Source organism: Impatiens glandulifera, chromosome 3 (genome assembly GCF_907164915.1).
Source record: "Impatiens glandulifera chromosome 3, dImpGla2.1, whole genome shotgun sequence".
Taxonomy (NCBI): domain Eukaryota; kingdom Viridiplantae; phylum Streptophyta; class Magnoliopsida; order Ericales; family Balsaminaceae; genus Impatiens; species Impatiens glandulifera.
In genome coordinates, this window is record NC_061864.1 from 2,791,107 (window position 1) to 2,803,372 (window position 12,266).

The 12,266-nt window shown below is 33.1% G+C and overlaps 2 protein-coding genes across 2 annotated transcripts; one reads left to right on the forward strand and one right to left on the reverse strand.

Moving 5' to 3' along the window:
- Window positions 1–1,943: 1,943 nt before the first annotated feature.
- On the forward strand, window positions 1,944–5,454 carry LOC124929082 (1-deoxy-D-xylulose-5-phosphate synthase, chloroplastic). The gene is made up of 9 exons (XM_047469350.1): window positions 1,944–2,357; window positions 2,485–2,607; window positions 2,703–2,867; window positions 3,207–3,357; window positions 3,432–3,703; window positions 3,854–4,426; window positions 4,518–4,799; window positions 4,898–5,182; window positions 5,270–5,454. Exons 1-9 carry the CDS (start codon window positions 2,187–2,189, stop codon window positions 5,417–5,419), a joined length of 2,172 nt encoding a protein of 723 aa, XP_047325306.1. The 5' UTR covers window positions 1,944–2,186; the 3' UTR covers window positions 5,420–5,454.
- Window positions 5,455–5,645: 191 nt separating this feature from the next.
- Window positions 5,646–11,544, reverse strand: LOC124929083 (potassium channel AKT1-like). Its single transcript, XM_047469351.1, has 12 exons — window positions 11,351–11,544; window positions 10,747–11,112; window positions 10,114–10,171; window positions 9,708–10,028; window positions 9,022–9,267; window positions 8,754–8,852; window positions 7,928–7,960; window positions 7,633–7,818; window positions 6,879–7,073; window positions 6,696–6,771; window positions 6,002–6,586; window positions 5,646–5,920 (listed from the first exon to the last, which is right to left on the reverse strand). Exons 1-12 carry the CDS (start codon window positions 11,542–11,544, stop codon window positions 5,646–5,648), a joined length of 2,634 nt encoding a protein of 877 aa, XP_047325307.1.
- Between the last annotated feature and the right edge of the window lie 722 nt (window positions 11,545–12,266).

A 12,266-nucleotide genomic window follows, 5' to 3' on the forward strand; every position in this document is an offset into this window, starting at 1 on the left:
GTACCACTTAATGAAGTCAAAATTATTTTGAAATGAAAGATTTATGTAAATGTTTTCCACTATAATTAAACCATTAAACTCAATTTTTATTTATTTTTTATTTTTTCTGAGATTTGAACTCTACCAAATAAAAAAAATCATTTTCATCGTCAACCACTAAACTAAACTTTTTTATATTTAAAATAATAATATATTTAAATAAATATTTTTTATTAAATTGCCCATAATTTGTGGACTGACTGAGATGGGTTTACATGTGCCTCTCTGCCTTAGTCTAATTGACACACTTATTTTAAACATTTAATTGTGTTGTGTTATACTTATATCTAGTTTCATATACTTGTCCAGTTCTAATAGAAAATTATTCATCCATGCTGTGTGAACAAAAAAGTATAATATTAAAAATGTAATATATATTTAAAAAATATATAATTTTATTATTTATCATAATTTTTATAAAATTATCAAATAACATTTATTATTAAAATTTTAAAATATATTTTATTAACTCAAATTCTTACAATCAATTTATCAATATCAAAATTTCATAAGAAAAATTGAATAGAGAGTTTAGTTCACAAAATGATAACCTAACATGTGTACCTCTTAGCAAAAATACCTTTAATGTTCAAAGGTTGTTCAACTTGTAATGGTGATACCATTTCTGCAATAAATCTAATCAATAAAAAAAAAATCTCCAAGAATGTTCAAATAACAAACATATATATATTTATATATATAAAATATGGTCTATGGATCATGATCTAAATTCAGATGTTATCTAACCCTCCTAAAAATAACAACACTAAACATTTGTAAATTATTTCCCAGAAAATAACAAACATATTTAGAGGGATAGTCAACTCATTCAATCTAGTGCTGTTCTAAATTTTTACAAATCATATTAAGAATAAATTTTGAAACAATTTTGAAATATATTATTTTTTTTATAATGAATTGACAATAATAAGAATTATAAGATTTGATTAGATATTATTTATTATTAATTTTATAAATTACATTTTTATTTAAATAAATTTTGTTAAATTAGGAATAATTAATTAATTCTAAAAAATAATAATTAATAATTAAAAAATATTTTGGAAATATTAAAAGTATTGACTAAATATAATTAATGGAATGATTTTTTTTTATAAAGTATAATAATTATATATATATATATATATATATATATATATATATATATAAATATATATATTTTTGAATGTTGAGATTATATAAAATAATTAGTTATATAAAAATAATGATATAAAAGTTATTTAAAATATACTAAAATTTTAATTAATTATAACTATTTAAAAACTTATTGAGTTAAGATTTATTAATTAGATAATAAAATTATTTAAAATAATATTCGATTTGAGATAAAAAAAACACTTAAATATAATATTATCTTTAAATTATTAATATATATATATAAAATAATTTAATTAGATTAATATAATTTATTTAATACACATTTTTTATTATTTTTTGTAAGATATTTATTAATTTAATAATTTTAAAAATTAATTATCAATCAATTTAGTGTTAATCAAGATTAAAATAAATTTAATATTATTTATTATAATTTTATAAAATTTAAATCATATATTTATTATTTAATATTAATAATAGTTAAAATTATAAAATAATTTAAATTTAAGTATTTAAAAATCAATATTTTATATAAAACTATGATTTAATTTAATTTAAATTAAATAATTAAAAGTAAATAACTAAATTAATAAAAAAAAATGTAATTTCAGTTAAACAAAAGTAAGTAACGGATAGAGTTGAGTTATGTCGTGTTTTCATCCGGACTCACGACTAATAGTGTTCAAGCAAGCACATGTTCATGTTAGTATCAACACTCGTATCATTGCTTTGTTTGTGCCAACTTATAAAAACAAAACTTAATGAATTGAGTGTTTGAAGTATTTAATTAAACATTCAACTGATTAAATTGTGCGGTTTGGAGGCTTCGGGCAACCGACAACCGAATGTACGATCAAGGGCACGATTCCCAACTCAAACCGCCTGACCGTAAACAAACCGACCCAAGAAACAATTTGGATATCTTAGGAAAAAAATAAAAAAAATTGGATAAGCCCTCACTGTCCTGTGATTCATCTTTCATTTTCTCATTTTTGTTGATTTTGGTAGTTGAAAGTCATCTTGTTTAGATGAGTTATACTTCTTCAGCTCACAGTTTATTTGGTGTCAGCATTGGTTTCCATGAAGATCATATTCCTAGGGTTTACTCTTTTTCCTTCTCAACTTCCTCTCTCCCTTCCAATGGCGAATTCCCCGGAAAGGGTCTTTACCAAACATACAATTCTTCAAGTAATTCCAAGGTATGAATCTCTTATTCATGAAGAAATTTCAGATTTATAGTATCAATTGAAAATAGAAAATAAATGGGAGTTCTTGGAAATATCAAATAATCTTAATCTAAAATGGTGTTGATCTAATCTAATGCAGGGATGTGTTGGCCGAATTTATTCTCATGCCGATATGGATAATGATTTCTCATATGAAAAAGTTCCAACACCAATCTTGGATACAATTGAAAGTCCAATGCATTTGAAGAACTTATCTAATAAGGTTACTATTCTCTTGACACTATTATTTATGTAGAGAATTTAACAATCAAAACCAGTGAGTCTGACTGTAGACAGATCATGTTGATATGGATGCAGGAACTGAAAGAACTAATTGATGATATCCGTTCCGAATTATCCTTTTTGTCAGCAAAAACTCAGAAATCCTTCAAGTCCAGTCTAGCTGTTGTAGAGTTGACTGTTGCAATACACCGAGTTTTTCATGCTCCTGTTGATAAGATACTATGGGATGTGGGTGATCAGGTATCATTTTTTATTTGGTTTCCCTGGTGGCTAGTGTGACCCATCTTTAATTTAGACTGTTTTTAGTGGAAATCGAAAAGATTTTTGGTCTCTTAGTTAAGACTCTTTGACACTTAAACTCTGTGGGTTCAGATACCATTTTTAGATATGCATAATTTAATTTGGTGTAATATCTGGACTTTATGAGATCATCGGGTTTTCTTGCCCTTTGCATTCTAGATGAAAAGACAAAACTGCCTTTTGAATGGATTTATAAAAAAAATAAGAATGCAAGGGTTTTTGAGTTGATGATTATTAAACAAGGCCTTAAGAATTTAACTGGTTTTGTGCATTGGATAGGCATATGTGCATAAGATTTTAACCGGAAGAAGATCGCTAATGGAAACTTTGCAACAAAGGGATGGAATTTCCGGTTTTACATCTCGATCCGAAAGCGAATTTGATCCATTTGGTGCAGGACATGGTTGCAACAGCATTTCAGCAGGCCTTGGTAGAGTATTTCATTAGTTTGATGCAATTTTCTGTAGTATTTCAGGTTTTGATTTTGGTTCTCTCATATTTCAGGCCTGGCAGTTGCACGAGATATTAAAGGTAAACGAGAACGAGTAGTTGCAGTGATAAGCAACAGGACAACTATGGCTGGTCAGGTTTACGAGGCAATGGGTAATGCCGGTTATTTGGATTCAAACATGGTGGTGATATTAAACGATACTCGTCACACGTTGCTTCCAAAGCTTGAGGTGGAGAGCTCCAAGACACCTATAAATGCTCTATCAAGTACTCTAAGCAAATTCCAGTCTAGTAAATCCTTTCGGAAATTCAGAGAAGTCGCCAAGGCAAGCATGAAAGCGAGCTCACTTTACTTATTTTATTTTTGAAAATCATGATCTATTCTGGGAGGAAGCTAGCACAACCAAATAACATTAATTCTTCAAAAAAGTGATAATTTCATATTATTGATTCTTAGTGGGATTTTGAGTTTGCAGGGTCTTACGAAGAGGTTTGGGAAAGGTACGTATGAATGGGCGGCGAAAGTTGATGAGTTTGTTAGAGGAATGCTGGGTCCAATTGGATCGACACTTTTTGAAGAGCTTGGATTGTATTATATTGGTCCTGTAGATGGAAATAATATAGATGATCTTTTGTGTGTTCTCCATGAAGTTGCATCTTTGGATTCAATGGGTCCGGTTTTGATTCATGTAATAACTAAAGAAGAACCTCCTCCTCCTCCTCCTCAGTTTCAAGATAACCAACAAACAAAAGTGGACGAAGAAGCTGACGATGAACCCTTCCTTCTTCCTCTGACTCAATCTTATAGTGACTGCTTTGTGGATGCATTGATTTTGGAGGCAGAGAAAGACAAAGATATAGTGGTTGTTCATGCCGGAGTGGAGATGGAAACTAGTCTTCAACGGTTTCAGAATAAGTTCCCCGATAGATTTTTTGACATGGGGTTGGCCGAACAGCATGCAGTTACGTTTTCTGCTGGTTTATCTTGTGGGGGTCTAAAGCCATTCTGTATCATCCCGTCTGCTTGCTTACAAAGGGCTTACGATCAGGTTCTTCCCTCCTACTCTAAGTTATTTGGGTTAAATGTCTATAATATGATGATAAGGGTATTTTTAGTATTTTAGTCGATATCTTCTTCAGGTAGTTCATGACATAGATCGCCAAAGGATGGCAGTGCGTTTTGTGATTACGAGCGCAGGATTGGTGGGTGCTGATGGACCGACGCATTGCGGTGCGTTTGATATAGCATTCATGTCGTGTTTGCCTAACATGATTGTCATGGCGCCTTCAAATGAAGATGATCTTGTTAACATGGTGACAACCGCTGCCCAAGTTGAAGACAGGCCTGTTTGTTTCCGGTATCCCAGGGGTGCACTTGTTAAGGATTACCTCATCCCTACAAATGGAGGAGTGCCAATAGAAGTAAGTACATCCTTTTGGATTGATGAATGAATTTGGATGGTCTTTTAACATTCTGTGGGTTTGAATGATGATTATTATTTTGTTGTATGAAAAAACAGATAGGAAAAGGGAAGATTTTAAAAGAGGGGAAGGATATTGCTTTCCTTGCATATGGTGCAATGGTGCAGAATTGCCTTAAAGCACAGTCCCTTCTTTACGAGCTTGGCATCGAGGTTACAGTTGCGGATGCCAGATTCTGCAAGCCACTCGACATTAGCCTCATCAGACAGCTTTGTAACACCCATTCTTTTCTAGTAACTGTCGAGGAAGGTTCTGTTGGCGGTTTTGGATCGCATGTTGCACAGTTCATTTCCCTGGACGGCCAGCTCGATGGACAAACTAAGGTACGATACAATCTCGATTCTCGACCGACCATCTGTGTGGCTAAACCCTAAATGGCTTTATTTTTTCGTGCAATTTTGATTTTGCAGTGGCGACCTATGGTTTTGCCAGACACCTATATAGAACATGCATCTCCAGAAGAACAACTTACAATAGCTGGGCTCTCGGGCCATCACATTGCAGCTACTGCATTGAATCTCCTTGGTCGAACCAGGGAAGCCCTCCTCTTGATGTGCTAGAATAGAGATAGATCGGGGTTTTGCTGTTCTTTATTTCTAAAATTTACTTTGCATATTTTCAAACTGGTTAAAAGTATCCATCTGTTCTATGTATATATACACAAGGAATTTCACATTAACCATAGCATATATTATAATAATAATATATCTAAATATCTTTTTAGCAAACTTGTAAGGAATGGCTCAACTAATAACAACTAAATAGCCGGGGATAAGTAACTAACAACTAAATAGCCAGGGATAAGTGATCTTCGTCTCGAATGAGCGCGATATCTTCAATTAATGCTCCATCTGCTGTTAAAACTTTGGTGAGGGTTACTCCAAATTTCTGAGAGCCAATGTCAAGCAGCTCTTGAAGAGAATTTGGTAAAGATATCATCCTTCCTCGATGTTCTGCCTTTTCAGGACAAATGATCGTCACCCTTTTAACGGTGGTGTGGCTCGAATGCCAAGAATTATCATCAGGACACCGTCTACTACTAGATCGAAAACTTCTTCTCTCTGCATTTGTGTGATAAGACGAGTTTTGAATTTAAGTTTTGTTTGAACAGAAAAAAAATATAAAAATAATAATGCATATACCGTTAGTTGGCCTATTGGCGGCGGACAGTATTCCAAACACTGAATTGTTATAAGTGTTTCCTTTTTCTTGTATTCGAGAAGCTTTCTTTTGAGATGTGTCTTCTTCGGATGTAAATTTATCCATTGCTGACTCGCTGTGGTATCTCACCAGATATGATGGTACTACAGCTTTAGGGTCGGGAACAAAATCAAGGGAGGTCTTATTTTCCTTCTCTTTTATGGATTGTACAAGAGATTTTATTTGATCCGTAGCCTGAAAGTTAGCAATACCCCTTGGAGTCCAACCGTACACATCTTGATGGTCAGCATCTGCTCCTTGTTCTAGTAAAAACTTTACAATCTCAAAATTGTCTTCAGATATAGCAGTATGAAGTGCGGTTGTGCCAAGACTGTTTAGCAAAGTCACATCACCGCCATAATGGACTATGTCCTTCAATAAGTCTAGACGGTTTTGCTCAACGGCTAAGCATGCGTATTCACCCACATCACCAGTTGATAACTTGGCTCCGTTGTCTACGAGCAGTTTAATCACAGATTCACATCTTCCCACAATTGCATCCCAAAGTGGGACATTTCCTTCAGTATCTATATTTACCCAAATAATCTTATTTTCAATAACCCACAGTCAAACAAGTAAGTTTACAAGGAAATACCCACTTGGTTATTACAAAAAGGAATTGACTTGTGTACATACCTTTCCTGTTGGGATCTGCTCCATAATCTAAAAGTAGAACCAGACAATCACGACTTCCTTCAGCTGCGGCCACGTGCTGCAAAGGAAAACATAAATAGAAACAAGCTTTCATAGGAGGGCCAAAATTACAGTTTCATATTTGTGCACAAAATACAATTGTTAAAACTAGAGGAAGATTCACACAAGAGCAGTACGGCCATTGTTATCCAACTCATTTGGATCAATATTTCGTTTCAGCAACTGTAGCAACAGCTTGTCATCTCCTCTTGCTGCTGCAAAACATAGGGTAAGAGGCAAATCCATCCTTCCATGGGCCACCATATGCTCTGTATCAAATAATATTTCTTGCATCTCTGGTTCTGGCCTCTGTTTCAAATGCTACATAATAGAAGATTATTAATCAATAGTTTGTCGACTGGAAAACAATAAAAAAAATGCAAGCTTGCAACATTAGAGAACAGTTTTGAATAGTATCTACCAACTATAAGACAATAAAATATATTTATTTATTTTTCAGTTTTCTTTAGGTATTACTGTGGGTTGTTGAGTATTATAAAACTGTGTGAGCCAGCATGTAGACACTCGATTTTGTAAGCGTACACATCTCCATAAGTGAAATAAAGGTACCAACTTTAGCGAGTGAAAATGGGACAATAAAAATTATAAACTGTCTAGTGTAAGGCCTTACCAATAACTTTTGCACCTTTTATTAAGAGCATGAGTAGAATTGTGCCTCTTTGTAATTTTTCCAAGATTCATAATTAGGAGTTGAATGTGAGCAACATGGGTTTCAAATTTATATTTTACATGATAGCACTATGGGTAAAGGACCAAACAAAATTTGACATATAGACTCTCCTCAATCAAGAAAATACTTGAAAGGAATAACAAGTCAAGTAATGAAGTAAAAATGTACAATATGGGAGGGGGTACAAACCTGAAGAAGATTGTTCATGATAACTGTTCCATCTCCAACATTTGCTTGAATAAGGTTTAAAAATGCAGTACGGTTTAACCTTAGAAGTTGACTGAGTCTTTTTGTACGAACTGTGAATAGTTGTGGCCTATAGCATAGGACACCAACTTCACCAAAGACATCTCCTGCCTTGATCTCTCCAACAACCTATATGAACGTTCACATATGATATTACATTCAAATGCTGAACAAACTTTAAAGGACATTAACTGTTGCATATTTCAGATGCTCAATGATATTATCACTTTAAACTTACATGTTCTACTCCATTTTTCCGTGTGATGAGATCCTGCTCAAATGAAACAAATGTCAGAAGAAAAAAAATGACAAATAAAACATCTTTTTTGTCTAAAGATCTATCAAACAATAACCTATCTTGAATGGTTTTAAGTTCCAACATCTCAAACAATGCAGAAGGTTATAGCCCAAGGGGAAATAATGCATAAACTAGCAATAGAAAGGTGGTTCCACCTTAATGGAAAGTTGAGTATTGATCTACCTATGGTTGAAACATCTAACTGGAATTGAGGAAAACTTGCTGAGTTACTATTCTCGTGAGTACGAGTTCTCTCTTCTAGTATAGATCAGATTATACTCTATAAAGACCATTACGTTACAAGAAATATAACAAGAGAATGAAAAACTGCATAAACTTCATCTCAATCAGATAGACTTATTTTTCTTTTTTTGGGGGGGGGGGGGGGGGGGGGGGGGGGCAGAACACATAGAATTTTGGTTACATTCACTTCAATGGTGAATTACACCTCTCCATGGGCATATCTAGACTTTGTCCTTTTCATGAGAAGAAATACACTACTAATAATCCATATTATATTTCTCAGAGTCATTTGCTCAATTGAGAAGTTTTGTTTCATTTCTTGCTATAATATGTCACAAGGGTTCTGGTCCATTGACAAGCTATATTCTTATCGCGAAAAATTGTGAAATAGGCAAGAAAATAATTCTAAGTACAAGGGTTAGTATGAACTATGAAGCATCTAACAGGTTACTTCAAAATAGGATGGAGACTAATGTTTGATGTGTTTCTTACACATTAATGGGGGAGAGAACATTTATCTTACTGCTGTTCCAATAACCATAATGTAGAAGTCACTGGGAGCTTCATTTTGCAAAATTACATCTTCTTTGGGAGGAAAGTACTCTGCTTTCATTTCTGAGACCTACAAAAATCATAAAAAAAACAACTCAAACAAAGGATAAACATTAAGCATGTAGTCAATGTAATTATCCTCTTAGATACATGTCAGAGAATAGAATGACCCATTCAAGTTAAGTATTAGATATGAAGAACAAACGTCTTGATTTAAGATGTTTTCCGCCGGGAATTACCAATTGACAGAGTAAGTCATTTGACACCCCATTGAACAAGTAGACCTTCTCAACCACCGGATAAAACAAATGGCGCGAAATACTTGACTGAATAGCTTTAGGAAGTGCATCAATAATCTCTTGTTGTTGCAGCCCTTCAGAGTCGGCTTTAAATCTCAAACACAAATGGGAAAGCATTTGTTCTTGCAAATTGTTAGGTAGTTGATTCCTTTGTGCAAAACTCGATGCAGCTTGAATAGTATCCCTCTAAAAGTTCAATAGGAAAATCAATACAAGATATGGAATGAAATATTAAATGAGACAAAGAAATCGGTTTCCACAACCTAATATACTCAATGTAAAAAGTATTAACTCATCTAAATAGATCAACTATGTAATTTACATAGCTATTCACCTCACTTTTGGATGAATTTTATGTTAATAGTCAATGCATCTTATTTACTGTCTACACCATGATTGGTTTTGCACTAATTGCCCTTTGAGGTTTTTATTAATGTTGATTATTGTTTTATCATTGACTTGTTGGAATCTAATTTAACGCGGTAAAATGATGAAATAGAATCATGTATTTTCTATCCATATGTAAGTCATGGGAAAATATATAGTTGGACAATATGAAAGTGCAAAAGATTTTTCAAGAATTTTTTGTTTTGTTAACACAGAAAATAAGCAATATTTTTACTCACAAACTCTCTTGTTCGACTGCTGCTGTGGACAACCAAGTTAGTCATGTTTCCAATGAGATAAGAAGTGAGTCCAAGGTCAAAGAGCATGTAACAAGTGTCAAATATCATCTCGGGTGTGTTAACAGGATGTAGATCACCATATCCGGTTGTTGAAAGAGTGGTGATAGACCAATACATTGTTGTTATGTAGCGAAGCCATAAGCTCTGTTGAGCAAAGTCATCCCCCAAGGTCAGAGTGATCCAGGTCCTTTTGGGGTCCTTGTAACGAGCAGCTATAAGATAGTAAAAGCAACCCGCACAGTGAACTGCAAAAAGAGTTACCTACAAATTTGACAATTAGACAAGAACTCTTCATAAATAAAAACCTTATGGGCAAGGGTTCGTTTAAAATTTTAAAAATGCTTACACAAATAAGTTTTGCAGATCTGACCAAAAAATAGCTGATGTGTCGATCTTTCTCCATTCTGCGGTAATAAAGGAACAACCTTGTTATGGCTAAAGGAATAATTGGAGAAGACTAATTATCTCGTCACCAAAATATGTCCAAAATAAAGGAGCAACATTGTTATGACTAATTATCACATCAACAACAGATAAAAATGAATGAGATAAAGATTTGATTTTCTCCAAATATGTAATATTTATTTTCTCTCTATAAACTTACATGTAAATAACTACAATACATTAATCAAACAAAATTCTCTTAACAAAGACTACCCTATGTTCATCCTTTGATCTTTATGACTTCATTTTAAAACAGGGCTGTATCTGAATATAGTCTAAGAAAACTGCCATCAATTTCAGATTACAAATCCAAATATGGAATATATAGATGTGTCTGGCCATGATACACATCTAGAATGTCTCCCCTAGGTGATCAAACCTTCCTATCCCCAAACTTGGACATTTTGTAGAGATCTTGAAGACGAATCTTTTAAACAATTTAGCATCAATATTTTGGATCAGATAAGGCTTGTGAAAAGTTGAACATAAATTTATAAAAGAAAAATAACTTTAAAAGGAGATGCACACATCATACCTTGCAAACATGGAACTAACTCGACGAAGACGCCATAGCCTAAGCATATTAAAGTAACCAAAAGATTTAAGTGAATTAGGAAAAATACGCCTAAAAAATTCAGGAGGAATTGTTGAAATGACATCAAGCACAAGCCAAGTTTTGGTATATCTCCAAGCAATCTTCTTAGGCTCATCAATAAGAATAAAAGTGCTTTTGTCAAGGTATGCCACAAAAAATGTCAATATAATGTCAATTGTAAAAAACAGGTTGACAATATTATCAACGATGGAGAGGAGTCCGTCTGGATATTCTAGAAATCCGAATTCAAATGGAGATACCCATGCCGTGTAGAAAACAAGTAGTGCCAAAAAAATCTCCCAGATTCTGCAAGTTCAGTTTAGGAAAACTTGTGTCAGTGAAACATAAAGTGGTTTTTTTTAAGTAATTAGACAATGTGATTCAACTATAAGCATGAACAATTCAGTAGAGGTTGATAAAAAAAGCATTCAACTCCTCTAACTTTTCTGGTTCTGAATTAAAACAAGACAAACCTCAAGCATTTCAGAAATGGCTTATACGATGAATATATAGAATCTAAAAGAAAGACAAGAAATGGAAAAACCTGTAGTTAGAATTGAAAGGAGAAATAATATAGGAGCGAAGCTTGATTCTACGATTGACGTGTGCACCGAGGGATGGAAGAATATCGCCGGTGATGCTGTATGAGCTTCGGCCATCCAAAGATTGTTCTTCGAGTTCCTTATTTAGCTCTTGTTCGCCACAAATGACTCCCTTAAACAATGCCGTCGACCTCATGTCGCCGGTGGTCTCTTCTATTGGCGATTATGCGTCATATACGTATGTATATTTGGGGGGAGTATAGTTTGAATTCGAACTATCTCTATTTCTTCTTCTACCTAGGTTTTGCTCAATGGCGACGCACATCTCTCCTCTCTCTACATCCCATGCGCGTCTCTCGTTCGTCTGTTGCATTGCATCAGTTTGATCCGCGCGGCGTTTGTGATTCAGTTTGTTAATTACACCTGTTTTCTTCACTTTTATTTGGTGGTGGTGGTCCACGGCCAAATCAAATGAAATTGCATGTTTCTCTGCTTTGTCAAATATATTCATATAATATACAATTTTTAAAAAATTAAAACAACTAAGCTTTAATATAATATTAAATATTATAAAAAAAGTTATAAAAATAAAAATTTAAATATAAAAAAATAAATTAGATAGTCTCAAATACGAACTATTTTGATCAATTACACAATGTCAGAATAATCTCAATCAACGATTATAAGTGACAATGAATTCGGAACGTGCATTGGTAAGAAATGCTGGAATTGAATCGAACAAAAATACAATGTAAACTCAAATTTAAGTGGTGTATATTTTAAATTTTGGTTATTAATTATTTAAATAAAATATTTGATTAAAAAAAATGTTTAGAATAAAAAAGTATACGATGAATAAATTAATTATTTTAAGAAGATATCTAATTTTGGTAAACTAGTAAAAAAATTAAGAATTAT